The sequence below is a fragment of the Sinocyclocheilus anshuiensis genome, unplaced genomic scaffold, assembly GCF_001515605.1.
Source record: "Sinocyclocheilus anshuiensis isolate Anshui unplaced genomic scaffold, SAMN03320099.WGS_v1.1 scaffold1552, whole genome shotgun sequence".
Lineage (NCBI taxonomy): Eukaryota > Metazoa > Chordata > Actinopteri > Cypriniformes > Cyprinidae > Sinocyclocheilus > Sinocyclocheilus anshuiensis.
The window spans coordinates 189339-210302 of NW_015554178.1; the positions used below are offsets into that span (position 1 = coordinate 189339).

The following is a 20964-nucleotide window of genomic DNA, read 5'->3' on the forward strand; positions in this document are numbered from 1 at the left end:
ATTTTTTTATCATTAGATAAAATGAGCCAAAAAAGAGATTTCATTCAAGACTAAAAGTAAAAAATGATTAAATGCCCATGCAATACTAATGCAATACTAGAATTTGCAAAGTTAAGGCATGACCATTGGACAGCGAAATGGAAGTTGGAAGACCATTGGAAGTTTTGGGAGTTCATTTTTAGTCCATCTCTGCAAGATAGACTTTTCAGGATAGGAGATGGACTAAAAATGAGCTCCCAAAACTTACTGCCAGATTCTGGAAGATAAATTGTTGAAAGAGTGGTACAAGAGGATGTGGTGCTGGTCCTTCAAGAGTCACTCTCAACTTATCTGTCCAGAAAGCCTAGAAAAAAATCAGTCTTCATGTATTTCACAACACTTCAGCATGTTATTCGTATTAAGCGAGGGTCATTTTTTTAGGATTTTTTTTTACTCAAGCAAAGTCTCTGAGAACCTGACACAGGTGGAGACTCCAGGTAGGTTGCAGTTCTGGAAAATAGTGGTGTTGGAGACTAAATGGTTCCTGATGGTTTCACACCTAATTCTTCACCTTAATTCTTAATTCTTTTGCAGTTAACATGTGCCTTTTCTTCTCCACCTGTTTTTTCTGACCGTGCTGACCCAATGAGCATTTCGCTGTCTAATTGTCATGCCTTAACTTTGCAAATTTTAGTATTGCATTAGTATTGTACCCTTCTCATGGGCATTTAATAATTTTTGACTTTTAGTCCGAGTTAAATCTCTTGTTTGGCTCATTTTATCTGTAAAAGAAAACCTGCTTAATAATTATGCACACCTGAGTTTTTCACTTCCAGCCTTCATGGACAATTATATATCAATTATAAATGATTAAATACAAAATTAATAGTAGTTATTAAGATTGATGTGGTTTAGATTTGGTAAAATGTGCTTGAAAAAAAAAATCAGAATATCAACTTGTCTAATAATTATGTAGGCACTGTATATAAATATATATATATTGTATTGTAATTATATTGTATTTATTTATCTATTTATTTATTTTTAATATATTTTCTATAGTACGGTGTGGTCTCTCTGCAAAATTTTGTTGCCGAAATCAATAATTTCAGTAGGAATCGGCGTGATTGGAAATTCCGTGTGAGGACAAAATGTTCCCCTGTAGATTTTGCACATTTTCAAATAATGTGAATTTGTCAACGAAAAATTGCTTTGAAAGTGACTTCTATATGAGCTGTGCTTCATATACATTTCTAAACTATTGGCAATCAACAATGCCTTTATTGCCTGTAAAATTTCGCTGAAGCTACGCTAATGTGACTACACCTTAAGGCTAGGCTATCCAAGGTAATTCTGCAATCACAAATTGCTGTCTGTTTTTGATAATTGATTTTGATATTTGAAAAACAGCCTATGTAGAGAATGACGCCTTAAACACACTGTCATGTACCCACAGTCTCTCTGCCAGCCCACCTCAATGTAATCCCAAGGCGAGTATGGAATGGAATGTGTGAGGACTGTAGGTTTGGCTACAGGCCGAGGGCCAGGGACTGACCCAGTACTCTAGGGTGTGGTGACCACATGATTACACCATCCGGGGGGATGTTTACCCCACTCACACACCACAAAGCCTCCTTATTGTGGCTCATCAATCTCTGCCACTAGCCACACCACACCACCGGAGCCTTTCCCGGTATAACGTGTGGTCATGGTTTTCAACTTTTTTTTTTTGTGACCCATATTACACTATATTACCCATGCAAAATGTTTCATTGATTCATGTCTGTGCTTTGTGTATTTGTGATGTTTAGTTAACCCCATTTCATCTTTATTTAGACTACCTAGCCAAGCATGGGCGGCTGAGCGAACCAGAGGCACGACGCAAGTTCTGGCAAATTCTGTCTGCTGTTGAGTACTGCCACAATCGAAACATCGTTCACCGGGACTTGAAGGCGGAGAATCTGCTGCTAGATGGACACATGAACATCAAGATTGCTGGTAAAGGCCGTCACAGTTACATTAACTAAACTTTTGATACATTACTAATCTTTGGTACATTGGCACTATTGATATTGAATTGTTGTAAAATATAAAACAGCTGTTTTATATTATTTTATATGTTTGATATAGTTTTATTATTTGTACTATATTATTATTTGCATATTATATACACATTTAACTAATTTGATATTATATAATATATAATTTATGGTTATAATAATTATATTTTTCTTATAATGCATAAAATGCACAATTAAATAGGGTTTTTATTTATTTTACTTATGCTTTTTATTTATGCAATTGGGTAAATGCACAAATAAAAAGCATAAATAAAAAAAAACAACTGTTGTTTGTGTGTTTGCTTTTATCAACACTGAAGTGGAGACTCTGGATTGTAATGTAAAACATAATTTAAGTTTGTAGCACCTATATAGATCCGAAAGTTGCAGTCAGAATGGTTTGGAATTTCCCTTTTCTTAGAAGATTTTCACCTACATTTTTGTGATTTCACCATAGTTAATTAAAGGGTGTGATGGACAATTTATTAATCAAAGCTGTACCGCTCAGGATGATGACTCAGTTGGTGGAGCCATGAGTTGCGTCAAGAGCACACAGGTGCTTTCTGTGCTGAGCTCTATATCCAGACTAAGGTTCATTTGCAGTTTCATTTGAATTTGAGCAATCAAGAGGTTACTAATTATAAAGTGAGCCAGGCTTTGAGCATCCATGCAAGGCTCTCAGTGAAAGGAGAGCTTCCCACACACATATGTGCGCACATATTCACACGCAGACCAAACTTTGTCAGTTTCCCTGACATGTCAACCTGCTCTCTGCCCAAAACTCCACTATCATGTTGGTAGATTATGATGTTTGGCACAGCAAGTAATGCAGTGGCCAGTCACAGAGGAGTGTCCTGCAAGGCTTTGTTAAAGGTCCTTTTTCTTTTAGCCCTCACACTGATTCACATTTAGCCTCTCAGAAGATGGCTGAAGCTGGGTCACTCAAAGAAAGGTCATCAGCCTTTTATGTTCCACTTCAAACATTTATGTGCTTGCATCATGACTAAAAGAAGACAGTGAAACTCTAATCTATAAACCATGAAAACATATTTCCATATTATACAGATATATAGAGCAAAATATGTTTCAATTTACAGTGGTTTTGTATTGTGATTACATGACATTAAAATTTCAATGCATGAAGCAAGAGAAGAGTGTACACTACAACTTGTTTTCCCATAAATCATGTTAAATGAGCAAACCTGTGGGAGCGAGAGACTTCCTGGGGGTGGGCAATGATTGGGAAACCGTATGAAATTTGTTAGGATTGGATCCCCAGAAATCTTTACACAATCAACCTCCAGCACCAATCCAATGCACAGCATGTAACGTATGTCCGCTGCATAACAAAATTATGAGAGCCAGAGCTATTGACCTCAATAACAGCTTTTATTTAAAGTAACAAATAGATCCGCTCTGCCTGCCTCTGCTTGTAAATATGGCACTAGCCACTGTTTCAAAGCTGCAGGAGTTAAGCTCTGGGGCCGGATGAGATTGAGTGATTCCTGTATTGAATGTTGAGGCTCACTCCTGCAGTGTCTGCCACTGGACTGCCTAGAGCATTGACGTCAATTCCTCCTGCTCAGCATTCAACTCATGAAGTGGGTCAGCGCAACTGATATGGACTCATCATACTGGCTTCTTGCATCACAGTCACAATGTAAAATGAACATGGCTGCTTTTTATCTCTCCCTTAAGGTTCACATTTTCATTTCATGAGGCCCCTGAAGCTTAGAATCTAGACAAACTCATAATACTCACTGGAATTGAAATAAAATCAGAAGATTTATTTATTTATATAACCTTCAAACAATATAATTGCAATAATTTCAATAATTCAAATTGTTTATTTTTCTTACCACCTTGGCAATTTTTCCCGTTTTAAGCATACATTTAGTGAGGTTTATGCTTAAAACAAGAAAATAATGCCAATGTAAGAAAAAAATAAACCTAATTCAAGATGTAGCCTATTGTTTGTAAGCAGATCCTAATATCTTATGCAGTTCTTGTTTAAAGGATCTGTAGATTTTTTTTTTCTTCTGGAAAACCAGAAAAAAATATTTATATATACACATACATAATATGTAAGTTGTTGTTGTTGTTTTTTTGCAGTTGCACAGTTATGAACAAATACAGGCTTGTAGCCTATGCTTTTAAAGAAGGTCGACCGTTATACACAAGGACTTTCATATTTTTCCGAGAGCCATATTTGGCCATCTCGCACCACTGTCTTTGACTTCTGGCAGTGGTGGCCTTTGTATATAATCTCTGAGCACTTTGTAAAGCTCATCCAACCCATTGAAGTCAGAGTGAGGTAGCGACCCTCTGTTCCTTCATTGGCTGTTGTCAGCATACCGTATTATACAACATTTGCCAGTAGACGTAGTGTGGTGCTGTATAATGCCAATTTAGTCGCATAGGAATTTTAAGTGACCTTATGTAGTCGGATCTTTTCTCATAATTTACTCAATGTTACAAAAGCTTGTTAGTCAAAGTATAAATCAAGTCACTGTTTATTTCTTTCATAAAGCCCCCATGAAATTTTTTTTTCAGCGCAGTTTTGATGTATTACCTATTGAAACAGGAATTTAATATGAGGCATTTGAAAGGGTTTGTGCCTTTTATAAAATAGCCAATGGGCTTTAGTTACATCACAGCCATGATGTTACAGGCAGTATTACTGGGAGGGATGTTCTTATTTTAGAAAGCATTTGATTGGAGAGAGATCTGTAGTGTAGGGTGAATATTTTTGCTGTTTTCAATAACTGTATAAAGTGTAATGACTATACATTTTAAATGCTTATATCTAAAATGATTTTTAGGAAAGGACTAGCAAATATATAGCCTCAGACACTCAAATTTTGTTTTCATGAGATTTGAAATATTTTAAAATGCTGTCTATATAAAAATTGCTGTCTGACTGTACTGCAGGCAAAATTACACACTAATGGCAAAGTTTGTGTGGAAATGATTTTTATTTAATTTTTTTTGGTAATAGCCTTTCAATGAGTACAGCTCTAATATTAGTCATCAAAGTAGAAAGAAGTGGGCTGCAAAAGCATCGTTCTGTGAGCTTTGAGGATGTGTGAAGGAAATGTGTTTTTGGCTTGGGTTATTAGAGAAGGATGTTTTTGCAGTGTCTGTACTTTCAGAGTCATGGGTAGTAACTTTACAGTAAGTTAAACTTTACACCTCTTTCCCAACTTTTGACGTTTGATGACAAATGATTCAAACACTTACAGGATCCATTATTCATTTTTTGCCACACTTGCCAAAAGTGGGTAAATTGAGAAAATTTAACAGACATAAATATGTTTCACCAGTCATAAACCTGTGTTAGGCATTATTTTTATGAATATTTTATTCATATAAGCATCTGGAATTTTAAAGTTGAGACTTTGCCCTGGAAAGGTCATGGAAATGAAATGTACACTGCATTTCAGAAGTTTGGGGTCAGTACGATTTATAAAAAAAAAAATAAAAAAAAAATCAATGCATATATCCAGCATAGATTAATTAAACTGACATCCAAACCATTTATAATGTTACAATAAATAAATGCTAGTCTCTTCAACTTTCTGTTCATGAGACATTCAATACTTGAGTAATGGCTGCTGAAATTTCAGCTTTGCCATCACAGGAATAAATTTACATTTACATTTTAAAATATATTAAAATAGAAATCAGTTATTCTAAACTGTAATAATATTTTCGAATATTACAGTTTTTGTTGTATTTGTGAGCATAAGAGACTTCAAAAACATTAGAAAATCATTCCAACCCTAAACTTTTGAACAACAGTGCAATTTATTAAATCAGTTTATAAGAATATGTGTAGGGTTTTTGTTAGAAGTGTTTAATCAACTTTTTATTTTTTAAACCGCAGTCACAAATGACTGGAAAAGTTCACCAGTCACCATTGTATTGGAACCTTGGTTGTAAAATCAATATTGTAATGAAACCTTCCCATTTATTGTCCCCTAAAGCTGAAATGTGATCTATGTCCCTGAACACAGACATAGCAAACCCTGTCACTTTCATTCTTATATCATCTTTCTCTTTTTTTCCATGCTTGCAGATTTTGGCTTTGGAAATTTCTTCCAGTCAGGAAAGCCCCTGGCCACATGGTGCGGGAGTCCTCCATATGCAGCCCCGGAGGTGTTTGAGGGACAGCAGTATGAAGGACCCCAGCTGGACATCTGGGTAATGCCGCTCTGCACTGATCTGACAAGCCGGCGTATCCATGCAGGTTCACACCGCAGTGTGTTTGACAGTAAACGATTAGTGAGTCAGCTGACTGTTGTTTGTGTTACCACCTATTCAACCTTTGAGAACTCGGCTGACGTCAAAGTGTAAACCAAACACCCTGTGGTCTGTGTGAGAGAGATAGAGATCAGATCGTGTGAAAGCTCTCTTGCTCTCTTTTTACTGCCATTAAAAGAAGAGTTTGCCCAAAAGTGAAAATCAGTTACTTACCCTCAAGTCGCTTCCAAACCCATATGACTTTTTTGTTAGGCAAGATTCTCATATACAATGAAAAAGAGCAGCATTAACATTCTGCTAAACATCATCTTTTGTGTTCCATAAAAAAAAACTCATTCAAAGTTAGAACTGGCATGAGGGTGAATAAATATTCATTTTTAGGGTGATCTATCCCTTTAAGTGTGTGCACCTGCACATTTGCACATTATAATCGTGTTATTCACCACTGAGCTGACGCTGTGTGTGTGTGTTCCTGCAGAGTATGGGGGTGGTTCTATACGTGCTGGTGTGTGGCGCCCTGCCCTTCGATGGCCCCTCTCTCCCCGTCCTGCGGCAGCGTGTTCTGGAGGGCCGTTTCCGTATCCCTTACTTCATGACAGAAGGTGAGACGCTCTCGTAGCACACGAAGCCGCCACTAGGAGAGTTTTCTGGCAGCAGTTGCTGTTTTTTCATGAAATTCAAGCCTGGTCAATTAAAACATTCCATAAGTGCTTGGCTACAGTTTGTGTGTGTCTGGACTGTATAAAAAGGAAGGGCTCTAACTGCTCGGAGACGTTTAGCAGTGGAACATGAAATGAGTCTCGATGATCCACTAGTAAACTAATCATCCTGTAACCGTCTCTATTAATGAGGTCGACTGGTAGGGACGCAGTGATATTACAATTCTGGTCGATACCAATAAACTGATTATTTATTTTTATTCTATTGATGATAAGCCAATTAAGTTCCATTATATAGAATTAATTTTAAATGCTACAAGTGAATTTAAGCATCACAGCATTATATGTACATGTCAAAAATGGATATTCATTTTGAGATTTGCTAAATTACATTTACAGTGTTATTAAATTCATAAAATTTCAAAGATTAATTTACAGGGAACATTAGATGATGCCAAAGGTAATCTACACTTCCTGTTCAGAAATTTGAGTTGGGTAAGATGTATTATTATGTTTTTGAAAGAAGTCTCTTATGCTCACTAAAACTGCATTTATTTGTAGTTAATGTGAAATATTATTGGAATTTAAGATAACCATTTTCTATTTAAATATATTTTAAAATGCAATTTATTCCTGTGATGCAGTACTGAATTTTCGGCAGCCATTTTTCCAGCATTTAGAGTCGCATGATTCTTCAGAAATCATTGCTAATGTTGATTTGGTGCTTAAAAAACATTCCTTATTATTATCAATGTTGAAAACAGTTGTGCTGCATAATATTTTTCTGGAATCTTGTGGATACATTTTTTCATGACTCTTTGGTGAATATAAAGTTCAAAAGAACAATATTTATTATAAAGTTTTTACTGACAATTTTGATCAATTAAATACACCCTTGCTGAATAAAAGTATTACTTTCTTTCAAAAAAAATATTACTGACACCAAACTTTTGAACAGTAGTTTAAAAATAAAAATCAGGGAAATGAGCAATTAATAAATAAATGATGCAATTATTAAATTAAATCACTGATGATACTACTATATTATGCATCCCTATTGACTAGTGTATCTGATATTTTTTCCTTTTTAAAAATTTAGTTTTGGCATTTTTTTGCTTTATTATGATAGGACCGTATGTAGACAGGAAGTGAAGTGGGAGAGAGGGGAGGGGGGGCGGGATCAGGAAAGGGCCACGAGCCAGAGAGAGAGAGAGAGGGGGGCGGGATCAGGAAAGGTCCACGAGCCAGGACTCAAACTCGGGATGCACGAAGCACAACGGCGCTATATGTCGGCGCGCTGCCCATGAGGCTATTGGCACCAATTGATTTTTTTCCCTTTTAGTTTATATTTTAGCATGGATTCCACCATTGTTTATTTTATAGTGTTTCAAGTCATAGATAGTATTTTGAAAGCACGTCTTGAGATCTCGCTAGCTGAATTAACCAAGTAAAGGCCCCTAAAGAAATGCATCCAATCGGAGTCGGGTGAACCAGAAAGCCGATCTAATTACACAGGGCTTCCTTAAAACTGATTAGTCCACTAGTTGTTAACCCACTCACTTTAAAGTGAGTGACCCATGCTAAATAAAATCACAGCAGTCAACATTTACTCCACTCATTTTACAGGCAGAATAACACAAGCCGCGAAGGCCAAGATTGTGATCGAGATAGAAAAGAGGGCAAGAGAGATAAAGTGAGAGGGCAACGGGTGAGAGCAAGACAGTTCAGACTATCCTCACTGGCAGCGAGCCAGTTCACGGCAGACTCTGAGAGAGGGAGGGCGGTGGGCCGCTCTTGACGTAAGAGTCAGAATGTCACATTCGTTCATTCTACACAAGCTTTGCTCGCTGTGATTAAGCACAGATCAAGTAACCCGAGGAAGAGCGAACACACGTTAACCTACCGGTCCTGGCAGGATGGCCCCTGATTGGGGGAAAGGGGGCCGGTTGTAAGGGTCAGTTGACTTTGTTCAAGACATTTAAACAATTAAGCCACGTTGAGAATTTTACTGTATAACAAGCTCTTATGGGTCTTGGAGTGAAGCTGAGCGTTACTCCTCAAATGAGAAGAACAGCGTGTGTTTTTCCTGTACATTTCTTTTTCAAATGCTCTCATCACACAGGATTTCACCCCTACGGAGTATCGACCCCTCCTCAGCATGCTCTTAGCCAAGAGTGCCAGTACACACCACACTCCTCTACACGGTGAATACAGCACACTATGAGTGCCTGGTGTGTTATACAGGGAGTTTAGGCTTTTCCAGAATTATCCTGGATGGAACATTCAGGAACTTGCACAGTAATGGCATTATCTTCTATGACATGTACTGTAGGACAAATGTCAGAAAAGCAAATTTTCCTACAGTATTTGTCTAATAATTAGAAGGTAAAATTAAATTATGGATAAGGAAGATACTTTAACTTAGAAATTTGGGATTCGCTGCAAATTAGAATGTGTTTAGTACACTGTAAAAAAACTTGGTAACACTTTAGTATAGGGACCAATTCTCACTATTAACTAGTTGCTTATTGTTTATTAGTACTTATAAAGCACATTTTGCATGACCATATTCTACATCTCTAATCCTACTCAATATCTAAACTTAACAACTACCTTACTATTAATAAGCAGCTAATTAGTAGTTTATTAAGGCAAAATTCATAGTTAATTGTTTGTTAATTGCGAGAATTGGACCTTAAAATAAAGTGACAAAAATTTAAACTGGCTTAAAAAATTTTTTTTACTTAAACTTGAAATTGGTTAAAAAAAAATTTAGTTAAAATATGAAAAAAACATTTGTTGCCATGACTTACTGATCATATAATTTATATATATATATATATATATATAGGTATCACCAGAAATCACAAGTATATTTGAAAATATCTTTAAAATAATGTAATGGATGGAGAATGTTTTTTTTATTTCATTTGTATTTTATTTTATTTTTTACATTTTATTATTCTATTTCTCCTTGTTCTTGCCATGAAAATAGTCTTTGCTGCTTAAGTTTCATTAACAAATTTGAATCCTTAGTTTTGACACGTCCCTGAATTTACGCAGGAAAAAAAAAATCTGGATATCAGCTTGAATTGTTCCTAAAATGTGATCTGAAGACAAAATGAGTTTTATGAGTCTACATTGTCTTTACATGGCAAAAGCCCTGCAAAAGCTGCATCTTAATCTGCATATATACCCAAAAAGGTGCATTTAAGCTGTTGCATGCTGCATAGAGGCAGTGCATTTACACACAAGTTTTACAGCTGTACATTTTTGTTGAAATATACAACAGTAAAGTTTAAGGCTGCATTGATGCCACATCATTTGCACACCATCTGATCCTCCTCTGATACTGGGGTCTTTAAGCAGATGTTAAAGTCGACAATACTTCTGAAACAAAGTTCTGTGGGTTAAACTTGAACTTTTTGGGTAAATATAAACATCTTTATGTTCAGGGAAAACAAAGCACTGCATACCAACACCAAAACGTCATCCTTACCATGATTGAAGAGGTGAAATGGTGTTGAGCTGCTTTGAACCGCCAAGATCAATGAACTCTAAGAGGAAACAAGACTCTACAGCAGCTGTGTAAGATCTAAAGCTCAAAGATGCTGGGCCATGTTCCATGATTCAAAGCACAAGTCAGTTACAAAATGACTCAGACAGTCTGTGTTTTAGGATTTTAAAATTCTAGTCCTGGGCTTGAAGGGATAGTTTACCCAAAAATGAAAATTCAATAATTGCCTCACCCTCATGTTGTTCCAAACCTTTATGCATTTCTCTTTTTTCTGTGGAACAAGTTAGAAGATATTTAAGAATGTTGGCAACCAAATAGCTTTTGTTCCCATTGACTTCCATTGTATTTTTTGTTTATATAATGGAAGTCAACGGAACCGAAACTTGTCACCAACATTCTTCAAAATAGTTTATGCTGCATCTAATAAGAAAGAAAGTCATACAGGTTGTTACTGACATGAGGAGTAAATGATAACCGAATTTTCATTTTTAATTCATAAATACTGTTCTCAATTTCATCTTTAAAGCACATGGTGATTAAAAAGCTAGAAATATCAGTATAACATTATCAGTTTGCATCTGAAGAACCATTAATCCTAAAATCAAGGTTCACAAACTGTTCCTCGCAGCTGTATTTATGCATATGATTTCTACATGAATATGGTAATAAGATTCTCTGATTCCCGCTGCTGAAGTGAGGGAGCTGTCGGGAGGAGGATGTTTCCAGCAAGACATCCCACTATGTTCCAGCACAAGGAGTATTACTGTAGCTGTGCGTGTGCGACTCCCTCTGTTTGCGCTAGTGTCTCGCAGGCTCTCTAGCAACCGTACATGCAGCAGATTAACAGGATGAGCAAGTCTTGAATAAAATGGTCAGCAGCGAGAGGCAAAGGAGCATTGAGAACGCCCACATAACCACCAGTCTCGTGACGTCAGTTTCATTCAGTCTAGCTGAGTCAGACAGACATGGTCAATAGTCAAGGGCACAGGGACAGACAAAAGGCCTTGTGCGTTCTCGGATGAGATAATGTGTTTTGGGTTTGTGTTAGTGCAGTGTCTGTTGGATGGTTTTTAGCTGTAGACAGACTGTTCCACAAATCTTGTCCCAAGCATTGGATGGTACAGGCTGTCACCACTTCTTAGTGTACTGTGTGCCTCAGATGCAGCAGTGTTTACTGTGAAGCAAACACACTGTGACCCTTTCAGGTTGAGATTGTACAGAGCCGCTCAGTTCTCACTGCTTAGACAAGCACAGAACTTTCTTTCTGCTCCCACAATTATTTGATAATACTTGACATAATAATAATAATAATAATAGTTTACTGGTAAGTGTTATCAGAAGAAACAGTTCCTCGGCCAAGTAAACTGTAGGCTGTTTGGGTTTTGCAAAGCAACATAGTAACTTGGTGCATATGCTGTCACGTGTATTTGGGAATATTTTACAATGGGTTTTGAATCATTGTAGTACATTTAATGACCATAAATGTTTTTTTTTCCTGCCACAAAGCTGTATTTTGTATTAAATGTATATTGAAATGGGTGTTCTTAGACATGTGAAGCAAAACACCTAGTAAATTGTCTTCTATTTAAGTACGTTTGTGTATTCCTGTAAAGGCAAAGCTGATTTTTCAAAGCAGATTTCGACCTTTACTTCAGTGCCTTCAATGTTTCATGATACTTCAGAAATTATTCTAATATGCTGATTTGGTGTATTATTATCAATGTTAAAAACATATTTGTGGAAACCATGATATATTTTTTCAGGATTCTTTGATGAATAGAAAGTTCAAAAATGTTGAAATGGAAATCTTTTGTAACATTATGTCTTTACAGTCAAGCAAATGTGTTCTTGTTTAATAAAAGTATTCATTAAAACATTTTTAATGACCCCAAGCTAGTGAGTGTGATTTTAAAACATTACCCATCAACTCACATTTGCTTTTTGGTGTAAGGGAGGCCAGCTAGTAAGAGCTGTGCAGGTAAACCTCACTCGCCATGCTGGAAGTGCTGGTTTGAATCCCGCTTGGAGCAGGTTGAGTAGAACCGGAAGGGTTATATTGGCAAGTGTCATGTTTATCTTTTTTCTTTTTCTCTTTTCTTTGCAGACTGTGAGCATCTGATCAGGCGGATGTTGGTGTTAGACCCCTCCAAGCGTCTGTCTATAGGACAAATAAAGGAACACAAGTGGATGGTGATGGATGTGCCTGTGCAGCGGCCGATGTTATATCAGCAGACTGCAGAGGGGGAGGCTAGTGTGGGAGAATACAGTGAACAGGTGCTCCGGTTGATGCACAGCCTGGGCATCGACCAGCACAAAACCGTAGAGGTGAGAAATGACACAAATTTTAAGAAATGAAATTACGCTCTTAATGTTCAAAACAGGCTTGACTAATGTGGCTTTTATTGATAATTTCTCCATCTATTCTGCAGTCTCTTCAGAATAAGAGTTACAATCATTTTGCTGCTATCTACTTCTTGCTGGTTGAGAGGCTAAAGGCCCACCGCTGCAGTTTCCCAGTGGAGCCCCAACTCGATGCCCGCCAGAGACGTCCCAGTACGATTGCAGAGCAGACTGTCGTCAAGGTATTACTCTTCAAATTGGCTCTGAAAATGAAATTAACAGCAATGTAAATAACGGCGTTGGCCATGCAGTTGACTGTTTCTGTTGGTGTATCTCTTTTTCTGCACTGTAGGCGAGCAGCGCTGCTCCTCAGGTGAGCCTCCTGCCTCAGAACGTACGTCTCCTGCGATCCCCAGCTGTGCCTCAAGCCTCTGCAGACTCCTTCACGTTCCCACAGTCCTCCTGTGCTACAGAACACAGCTTCATGGAGGAGGAGGTTGGGACTCCCAAAGTGAGTGAGAAATGGATTAGAGGTTGAATTATGGGGGAATTAAGCTTTTGTTACTCTCTGTAGCCCGTTTAGACTGTAGCATAGCAAATGTTTAAGATCTCCTACATTTTGAGTGCCAATACCGTTGTTAGAGGAAATGGAGACCAAGAACCAGTGTCAAAAATATTTTTTTGTTAAAGGGCAATATTTTTCCACTATATTTTTTAAGGTATAGATGGATGGATGGATAAAAGATAGATAGATAGATAGATAGATAGATAGATAGATAGATAATTCATAAATACTTTTTTTATATGTAAAGGCTAAAGGAATTAAGAGGAATTTTGTTCTCACATATTACATTTTTTTTTATTTTCTTACAATGTCTCGCCCATTGTCTACCATGTGTGCTTTAATAAAATCCCCCATAATCCCATTCTTGGGGGGTGTTGATTAGCTGGTACAAACATCTGTTGGGACAGAGTTGAATCTGACTGCTGCCCACTGAGTGCTCTTGCACTCCTTTCCTACATTGCTGTTAAGCAACTTCAGTCCTTCCAAGGTCGGGCAGTGGGCCTGGGTGTTTGCTCAGGCCTCCTCAACACGCCCGCTCCCTGAGGAGCCTTTTGTTCAGAACCATCCTGACAGACGGCCAGATCGGCTGCCAGCTTGGCATACAGAACAGGAATAACCGCACAGGAGCCGGCCAGCTCTACTACTCTATCTCCTCACTAGAGTCCTAGTTACGCTGTCTTCATTTTTATCTATCTGTCTCTCTCTGCTGTCATTCTTGAGACAGTAATCTGCTCTCTCCAAGACTCTTCTTTCACGCACATACTTTGTTTTAATGCCTTTTGCGTCGATGAGGGAGAAGCTGTTTACTTTGATGGTTTTTAGCAGCCTTAGTCATTTTTGTCTCTGTGCGTCTCTGATGGTGAGGTGAGACATACACTATGAATGTTTCCCCTTGAGGCTGTCCACAGCTGTTTGGCTTACACAAGCGGGTCAGACTGCAGTCGTCTCTGGCAGTGACACACATTGGTGACAACTGTCCATTCGCTTCGGCTTAGTCGTTCCACTCTTTCTTCTCTCTCTTTCACTCTCACATTCAAGCACATTCAAGTTAATGCGCATTCATGGCTTTCATACTGAATATTGCATCAGCCAGTTCCTCTCTTGAACAATGTGTTCAATAAACAATTCCTCACAAAATTTCTCTTATTGTAAAACTTGTATCGGTAAATGTCACCTGTATACATGTTTGGGGTTGGTTTTGCAGAGGAAATAATTGATGCAAAACTCAGTAGGAAGTCATTTGGTTGGTATTTATATAAATGACATTTGTGATATTTAAATAGAATATTTAATGCAAAAAAATCAAGTCCTTTCCAATGTTATTTTAGTGTCATTGATGTGTTATTATAGTTTTTGTTCATATTTAGAATTAGATTTTTTTATATATTTTCTGTTTTCACTTTCATTTTAGTTAAAGGTTTAGTCATTTTGTATTTTTGTAATTTATTAGCTTTTTAGTTTTTTTTTTTAATGTGTGTGTAATGTGTTTATAGTTTCAATTAATTTTTATTCATTAGTTTTAGTTTATTTAGTTTTAGTTATTTTAGTACATCAAGTTTAATTGAAACTGAAAAATGTTGCTTTGGCAAGTTTATGTTTTACATTTGATTTCAGTTTACATTTATTTTGTTTCAAATAACATTTTTTATTTATTTTTTTTTCATCACAAATTTATTAGGTCATAAAAAAGGCTATTTATGATTGGCGTGTGGACAGGAGAACTTGTTGACCTTAGCAAAAAAACAAAACTTTACAAAAAGATGACAAAGAATTGCACAAATAATGTCTGTTTCAGACAGGTTTCCCCAAACAAGCCCCCATGTGCTATTGGCTGAACAAACAGATAGCCCTGCCCCAAATTCACACCATTGGTTGAGGCAGTGTTGCTGTTGTCGGGCTAGTTGAGATGTTCAAACAAACGGCAATATTTTGAAAGCACCATAGAGATGGTGTTTACACTTTTAGGGGAAATAAATGGCTACAAATGGCTTATTTATAGTTGTCTCTGCTTATTAAGATGAGACATTTTAGCACTGAAAAATTACACACTTCCCCTTTAAGATCAGAGGAGGAATTGTGACACTCTCTCCAATATGAGATGTTTAAAATATGACGCTTGATCTCAGAGTATGGCACAACCCCTGGTGGGGAGGGGACGGCTGGGATTACATAATTTGTTCTGAGTCTGTATAATCACACTGTTTGTGTGTGAATAACAAAGGGGCTGGGCAAAATGATGGGCTGAAATGTACAAAAAAAAAAAAAGAGCAAGAGAGAGAGATGAAGGAAAGAAGAAAAAGAGAGGATCTGGAGCTGTTCTTTAACTGTGTGTTGGTATAACAGCATTCCTGGCCCAGCATGCTGCAGGAAACTCAACTCATCCAGATGATCCATGTCGGTTGAGTGTGTTTGATGGCATGTCTCAGTGTATTCCGTCTGCATGAGGCTCTGACGGCCCTCTCAGCCAAAACACACTTCCTGTCCCTGCATTCCAGACTTCCACCCCCTCCTCTATAGCTCACTCATTCGTTTGAGCGAAAAGCAAGAGTGAAAGAGAGGGAGCAATAAAAAGAGGCAAAAAGGGAGAGACTGCAGTGCTTTTGTTTTCTCTCACTCCATCCCCAAATCATTAGGGAATGTGTTCATGAAGTTCGGCCTGTCGTCACAAAGCACGTTAAAGTTTGTGTGTGGTGCTGACTGAGTGGAAATGTGCCTCAGGACTGTGAGTGACTTATGAGGGCTGATGGGAGATTAGAACTTGTTCTTGAGAAATACAATGCTTGAAGGCATGTTGCTGAATCTTATCTACATACCGGTGTAAATGAGAGTTCATCCAAAGACAAAGAAACATCCTAAAAGGCTGTTATCTTCCAAATCTTTTAAAGGAAATACATAAATTGCATATATATTACATTTCCACTTAGGGCTGCTCGATTATGGCAAAAATCATAATCACGATTATTTTGGCCAATATTGTAATCACGATTATTTAACACGATTATGAGGGGACCATATGACCAAAACTTTATATGAGTGATTTATTTAAAGATAGTGATACATATCAAATATATATTTCCTGTAAATAAGGTTGCTATGACATCTACATTGTAGAGACCAGCGGAATTTCAAACAAAAAAACAAAAAGTCCTAAAACTGTCACTTTAAGAGCCGCACGGATGCAATTTACTGTTACACGTGTATTTTCATTCTCAACTCGTTACGTTCATTTATTACATGACCGACGAAGGTATACATGAATAATCCCTAAGCGCCGCATTTTGACACATTTTTGCGTGTATTTGACCGTTTAGGCGCGCACCTTGAGCTAAAAGAGGACTTTACATGTCCGTGTTGTGTTCCATCTCTCAGCGCATATATCTTCCTGAGGAGCAGCGCAAGTTCTCTTTCACGCTTTTAAAAACATGAATAAATATACTTATATAAATCAAGCACGTCCCATTTTGCAAAAGTCACATTACATGATTTTACTGATTTGCACGTGAAATTGGGCTTTTATGGAGGAACGAAAGCGCAGCGCTGGAAAAGGGGACGGAATGGGGGCGTAATAATCGTTTTATCTCGATTATTGTATTTTCATAAATATAAAATCTGTCATTAATTACTCACCCTCGTGTCGTTCCAAACCCGTAAGACCTTCATTCATCTTCGGAACACAAATTAAGATATTTTTGATTAAATCCCAGAGCACTCTGACCCTCCATAGACAGCAACGCAACTGACACGTTCAAGGCCCAGAAAGGTAGTAAAGACATTGTTAAAATAGTCCATGTGACATCAGTGGTTCAACCTTTATGTGTTTGGAATGATATGAGGGTGAGTAATTAATGACAAATTTTTCATTTTCGCGTGAAGTATCCCTGTTTCACAGTTGTGGCTTTATTTTTCGTAAATGCAACTTGATTTCTCCAAATTGTGACTTTATAGTTCCCAGTTTTTATCTCACAATGTGACTTTATATTTCAAAATTAAATGACTTTATCATAATTGTGACTTTCTACTCTGTAACGGTGGTGGCCACCCTAGCATAGATAAGCTCTACATGTGCTATAAAAAACAGTTCAGCACTTCAGTTCAATTCAAGTTTGAAATCCGTGCAGAAATTGCGTCACACTAATTCAAGTTTCCAACACATGCAGATTCGCGTCCACAATCATAAATTGTCCATAGAAAAAGAGGAAAAAAGAAACGTTAAACATTTTCATTTCATAGTTAAGGAACAACATCAAACAATAATCTTAAAGCAAAAATAACCATTAAACAACCATGTAAATACAATAAGCACACCGAATGTGTGAAAGTGAATGTTGTATGAGTGTGTGCGTGTGTAGTAGTGAATGAATGAGTGTGTGTAATGGCGGCTTAGAGGTACTGACCAAGTTTGCAGTCATGAAGGAAACTGGAGAGTGTAGCGGGTTTTGTCAGACACCAGGACAGGTGGATAAGCAGCCGTCACTTGTCTTCAGACCAGCTTTACTAAACAGCTTTACTTTCCTTCCGCTGTTAATTGAAACACTCCACCCCAATCACGCAAAGTGAAAGTAAACGATTTCTGTGGCACGGATTTTCCGCATTGCCACACTCTCCCTCCCTGGAAGTAAACAACCTATGGTTGTAAAAAGTAAATAAATAAAAACAATAAAACTTTAAATTAAATGTAATTTAATATCTCTAAATTATGAATTTATAGTTTCCAACTATGCTTTTTATCTCACAATGTGACTTTACTGTATATTATAAAATGATGGCTTAATCGTAATTGCCATTGCAACTTCAGTTCTCAAAAATATGACTATTTCACATAATTGTAAGTATATAAGTCACTTAATGTTTAGCAAAGTGACAATATCTCACATTTTTGACTTTATTTCTCATAGTTGTGACTATAATTCTAGGAAATGCAACTTTATAGTTGCCGGTTACTTTTTTTTAATGTGACTATATTGTCACATATATATGACTGTATCATAATTGCGACTTTATATCTCACAATTGTGGCTATATAATTTACAATATGACTTAGTGCTGTATCTTGCCGTGTTAATATCTTACATTTGTGACTTTCTGGTAATTGCAAATATATTGTTTGTAAATACAATTACATTATATTTTGAGACTATAAGTTTATCATAATTGCACCTTCTATTTCACAGTTGCAACTTATTCTCTTATGCAACTATATCTTGTGTTGTGACTAAGTCTCAGGTTTGTGACTTTGAATTAATATCTCCTACATGCGATTTCAGGTCTTCTAGAAAAGCTTTCCAAATACGTTTCGCTACTTAGAGATCTTTACATTGTTTTGCAGGTCAACGGCTGCATGCTGGACCCCCTGCCCCCTGTGGCTGTTCGCAAATCCAGCGCCTCGTCCCCCAGCAACATGATGGAGACATCTATAGACGAGGGCATCGAGACGGAGGAGCTGGACACTGAGGATGATCATACTCATGTCTTCAATGCCTATCAGACGGCCCGCTTTGGACAGCGCAGACACACGCTGTCTGAGGTCACCAACCAGCCAGGAATCAATACCAGTGGAGGTGGGTGTGGATTAAGGGTAACCACAAGGTTATACTGTAGGTTCAAACCCCACTTCATAATCCCTGTATTAATAGTATCAGTTTGGATAAAAATGGCAATGAAATCACAATAATCTATTTCAGAAGTGTTAAGAGACTATAAATCTTTGTCACCTCTCTTTCTTAACCAGGCAAACTGTTTAGCGTGGGTCATAACCCCTCTCTGGGTAGCGTGGACTCAGAGTACGACATGGGCTCCATGCACAGTGACCTCAGTCTGCTGGAGGATGCACCCTCTCTTAACGAGGTGGTCCTGGCCAACACACCAGTCACCTGCATGACTCCGCCCTTCATGAGCGCTCTGCCCGCTAACCATGCCATGCAGGCACTGAGCGCCCAGAGGAGAGAGACACACAACCGCTCTCCCATCAGCTTCCGCGAGGGCCGCAGAGCATCAGACACCTCACTTACACAAGGTGAGCAGCATCCTGTGACTTTATACACTATCATTCAAAAGTTTGAGGTAAACAAGATTTCTTGTTAAGTGATTAATACTTCTATTTTGCAAGGATGCATTCAAATGTACAGTAACACTGTTTCCACAAAAATGTTAAGCAGCACAAATCAGCATATTAGAATGATTTCTGAAGGACCATGTGACACTTAGTTTGTTATACTGATAAATTCTAATAAATAAAATAATTAAAATAAAAATAGCTTGAAATTAAATAAAAAATAAATAAATAAAATAATTTTAAGAAGTGCACAATTTTGCACAAATTTACTAATGGTCTCAGATGTTTGGACTCCACTGTGGTTCATGCATTAGATTCAATATCTTTTCCTTCTCTTTCTCTCACACTTACTGTTATTTTCACACACTCTCTCTCCCTGTTTCTCTCTTGTTTTCCTCTAAATGCACCACCCCGTCAGATGATTCACTGAGTGAATCAGAGAGCGCTTTGAAGATTAGGCCAACTCGGTCCTATTGAGTTCTCTCATCCTGTGGCCTGAATAATTACCCTTAATCACTTGAAGCCCTAAAATAACCTGAGAATCCTTTTTTCAACCCTCTTCCGTTCAGCAGCAGAGGAGTCAAGAGCCACTAAACGGCATTTTAATGTGCACTTGAGCGATGAATAAAGCATTTGCAGCCTGCCTGGACATATCTTCTCCTGAAATAGACTGATTAGCTACGTTAAGTGAGGTCACATGGTAGAACCACACCGGAGCAGACAGAGGTGGCGTGGGCCTGAGGGAATGAAAGTCACTTCCTGTTTTCTGACACTCCCATGTGAAAATTCATGACCACACATGGATGTGGACACTGGGGGTGGAACATCATCTGATGATCTGTAAGTCATTTGGATATAACAGTGCTATTATTCATAATCTTACTCCTTCCTTCATGTAGGCTTGGTGGCCTTTAGACAGCACCTACAGAATCTGGCACGGACCAAAGGTATCCTGGAGCTAAATAAGGTGTATGAGCAGATGGGCTCTGGAGAAACCCCTTCCCTGGGGCTGCTGAGCCCTCAGGCCCATCCACATGACTTATTGGATCCTGCACTACAGGTCAGTCCACCAGGGAAGCTACTAGAAATCACAGATTTGAGCTAACCTGAGATCGGTTTTGTAGCATCCCTTACAATCAGGAATGACTAATGCAGAGGTTTTAAACTCAGAGCCGCCTGGAGGTCTGCAGAAAAAAAGGGTCAGAACAAGTTAAAATAGTAACTACATTTGTTATGTGTTTTTACACCGTTACCAAATTTGATGATATATAATGGTTTCATTCTACTTTCAAAACTGGTCAAAAATTCTGACAAAATTATTAAGTCCTAGTTTTAAAACATGAGAAATAATAAACAGGTCTGTATTTATTGTTAAGATTTATATATATATTTACTATGTGTTTATCTCTCTCTCTCATTTCTGAAGGATCATGTGACACTCAATTTGTTATACTGATAATATATTTCTAAGTAAAATAATTAAAATAGATTGAAATTAAAAACTTTTCTTAAATTATTTTATTCTATTG

The 20964-nt window shown here is 37.6% G+C and overlaps 1 protein-coding gene across 2 annotated transcripts in view; it reads left to right on the forward strand.

The window, feature by feature from the left end:
- Positions 1–20964, forward strand: part of sik2b (salt-inducible kinase 2b) — a 40638-nt gene that overhangs the window by 13518 nt on the left and 6156 nt on the right. For both annotated transcript variants that reach the window (XM_016463773.1, XM_016463774.1), the window contains 9 exons: positions 1816–1977; positions 6118–6242; positions 6781–6904; positions 12583–12803; positions 12908–13060; positions 13171–13329; positions 18710–18941; positions 19112–19396; positions 20335–20495. In XM_016463773.1, the coding sequence (XP_016319259.1) occupies positions 1816–1977; positions 6118–6242; positions 6781–6904; positions 12583–12803; positions 12908–13060; positions 13171–13329; positions 18710–18941; positions 19112–19396; positions 20335–20495 (1622 nt within the window). The remainder of the gene's footprint in view (positions 1–1815; positions 1978–6117; positions 6243–6780; positions 6905–12582; positions 12804–12907; positions 13061–13170; positions 13330–18709; positions 18942–19111; positions 19397–20334; positions 20496–20964) is intronic.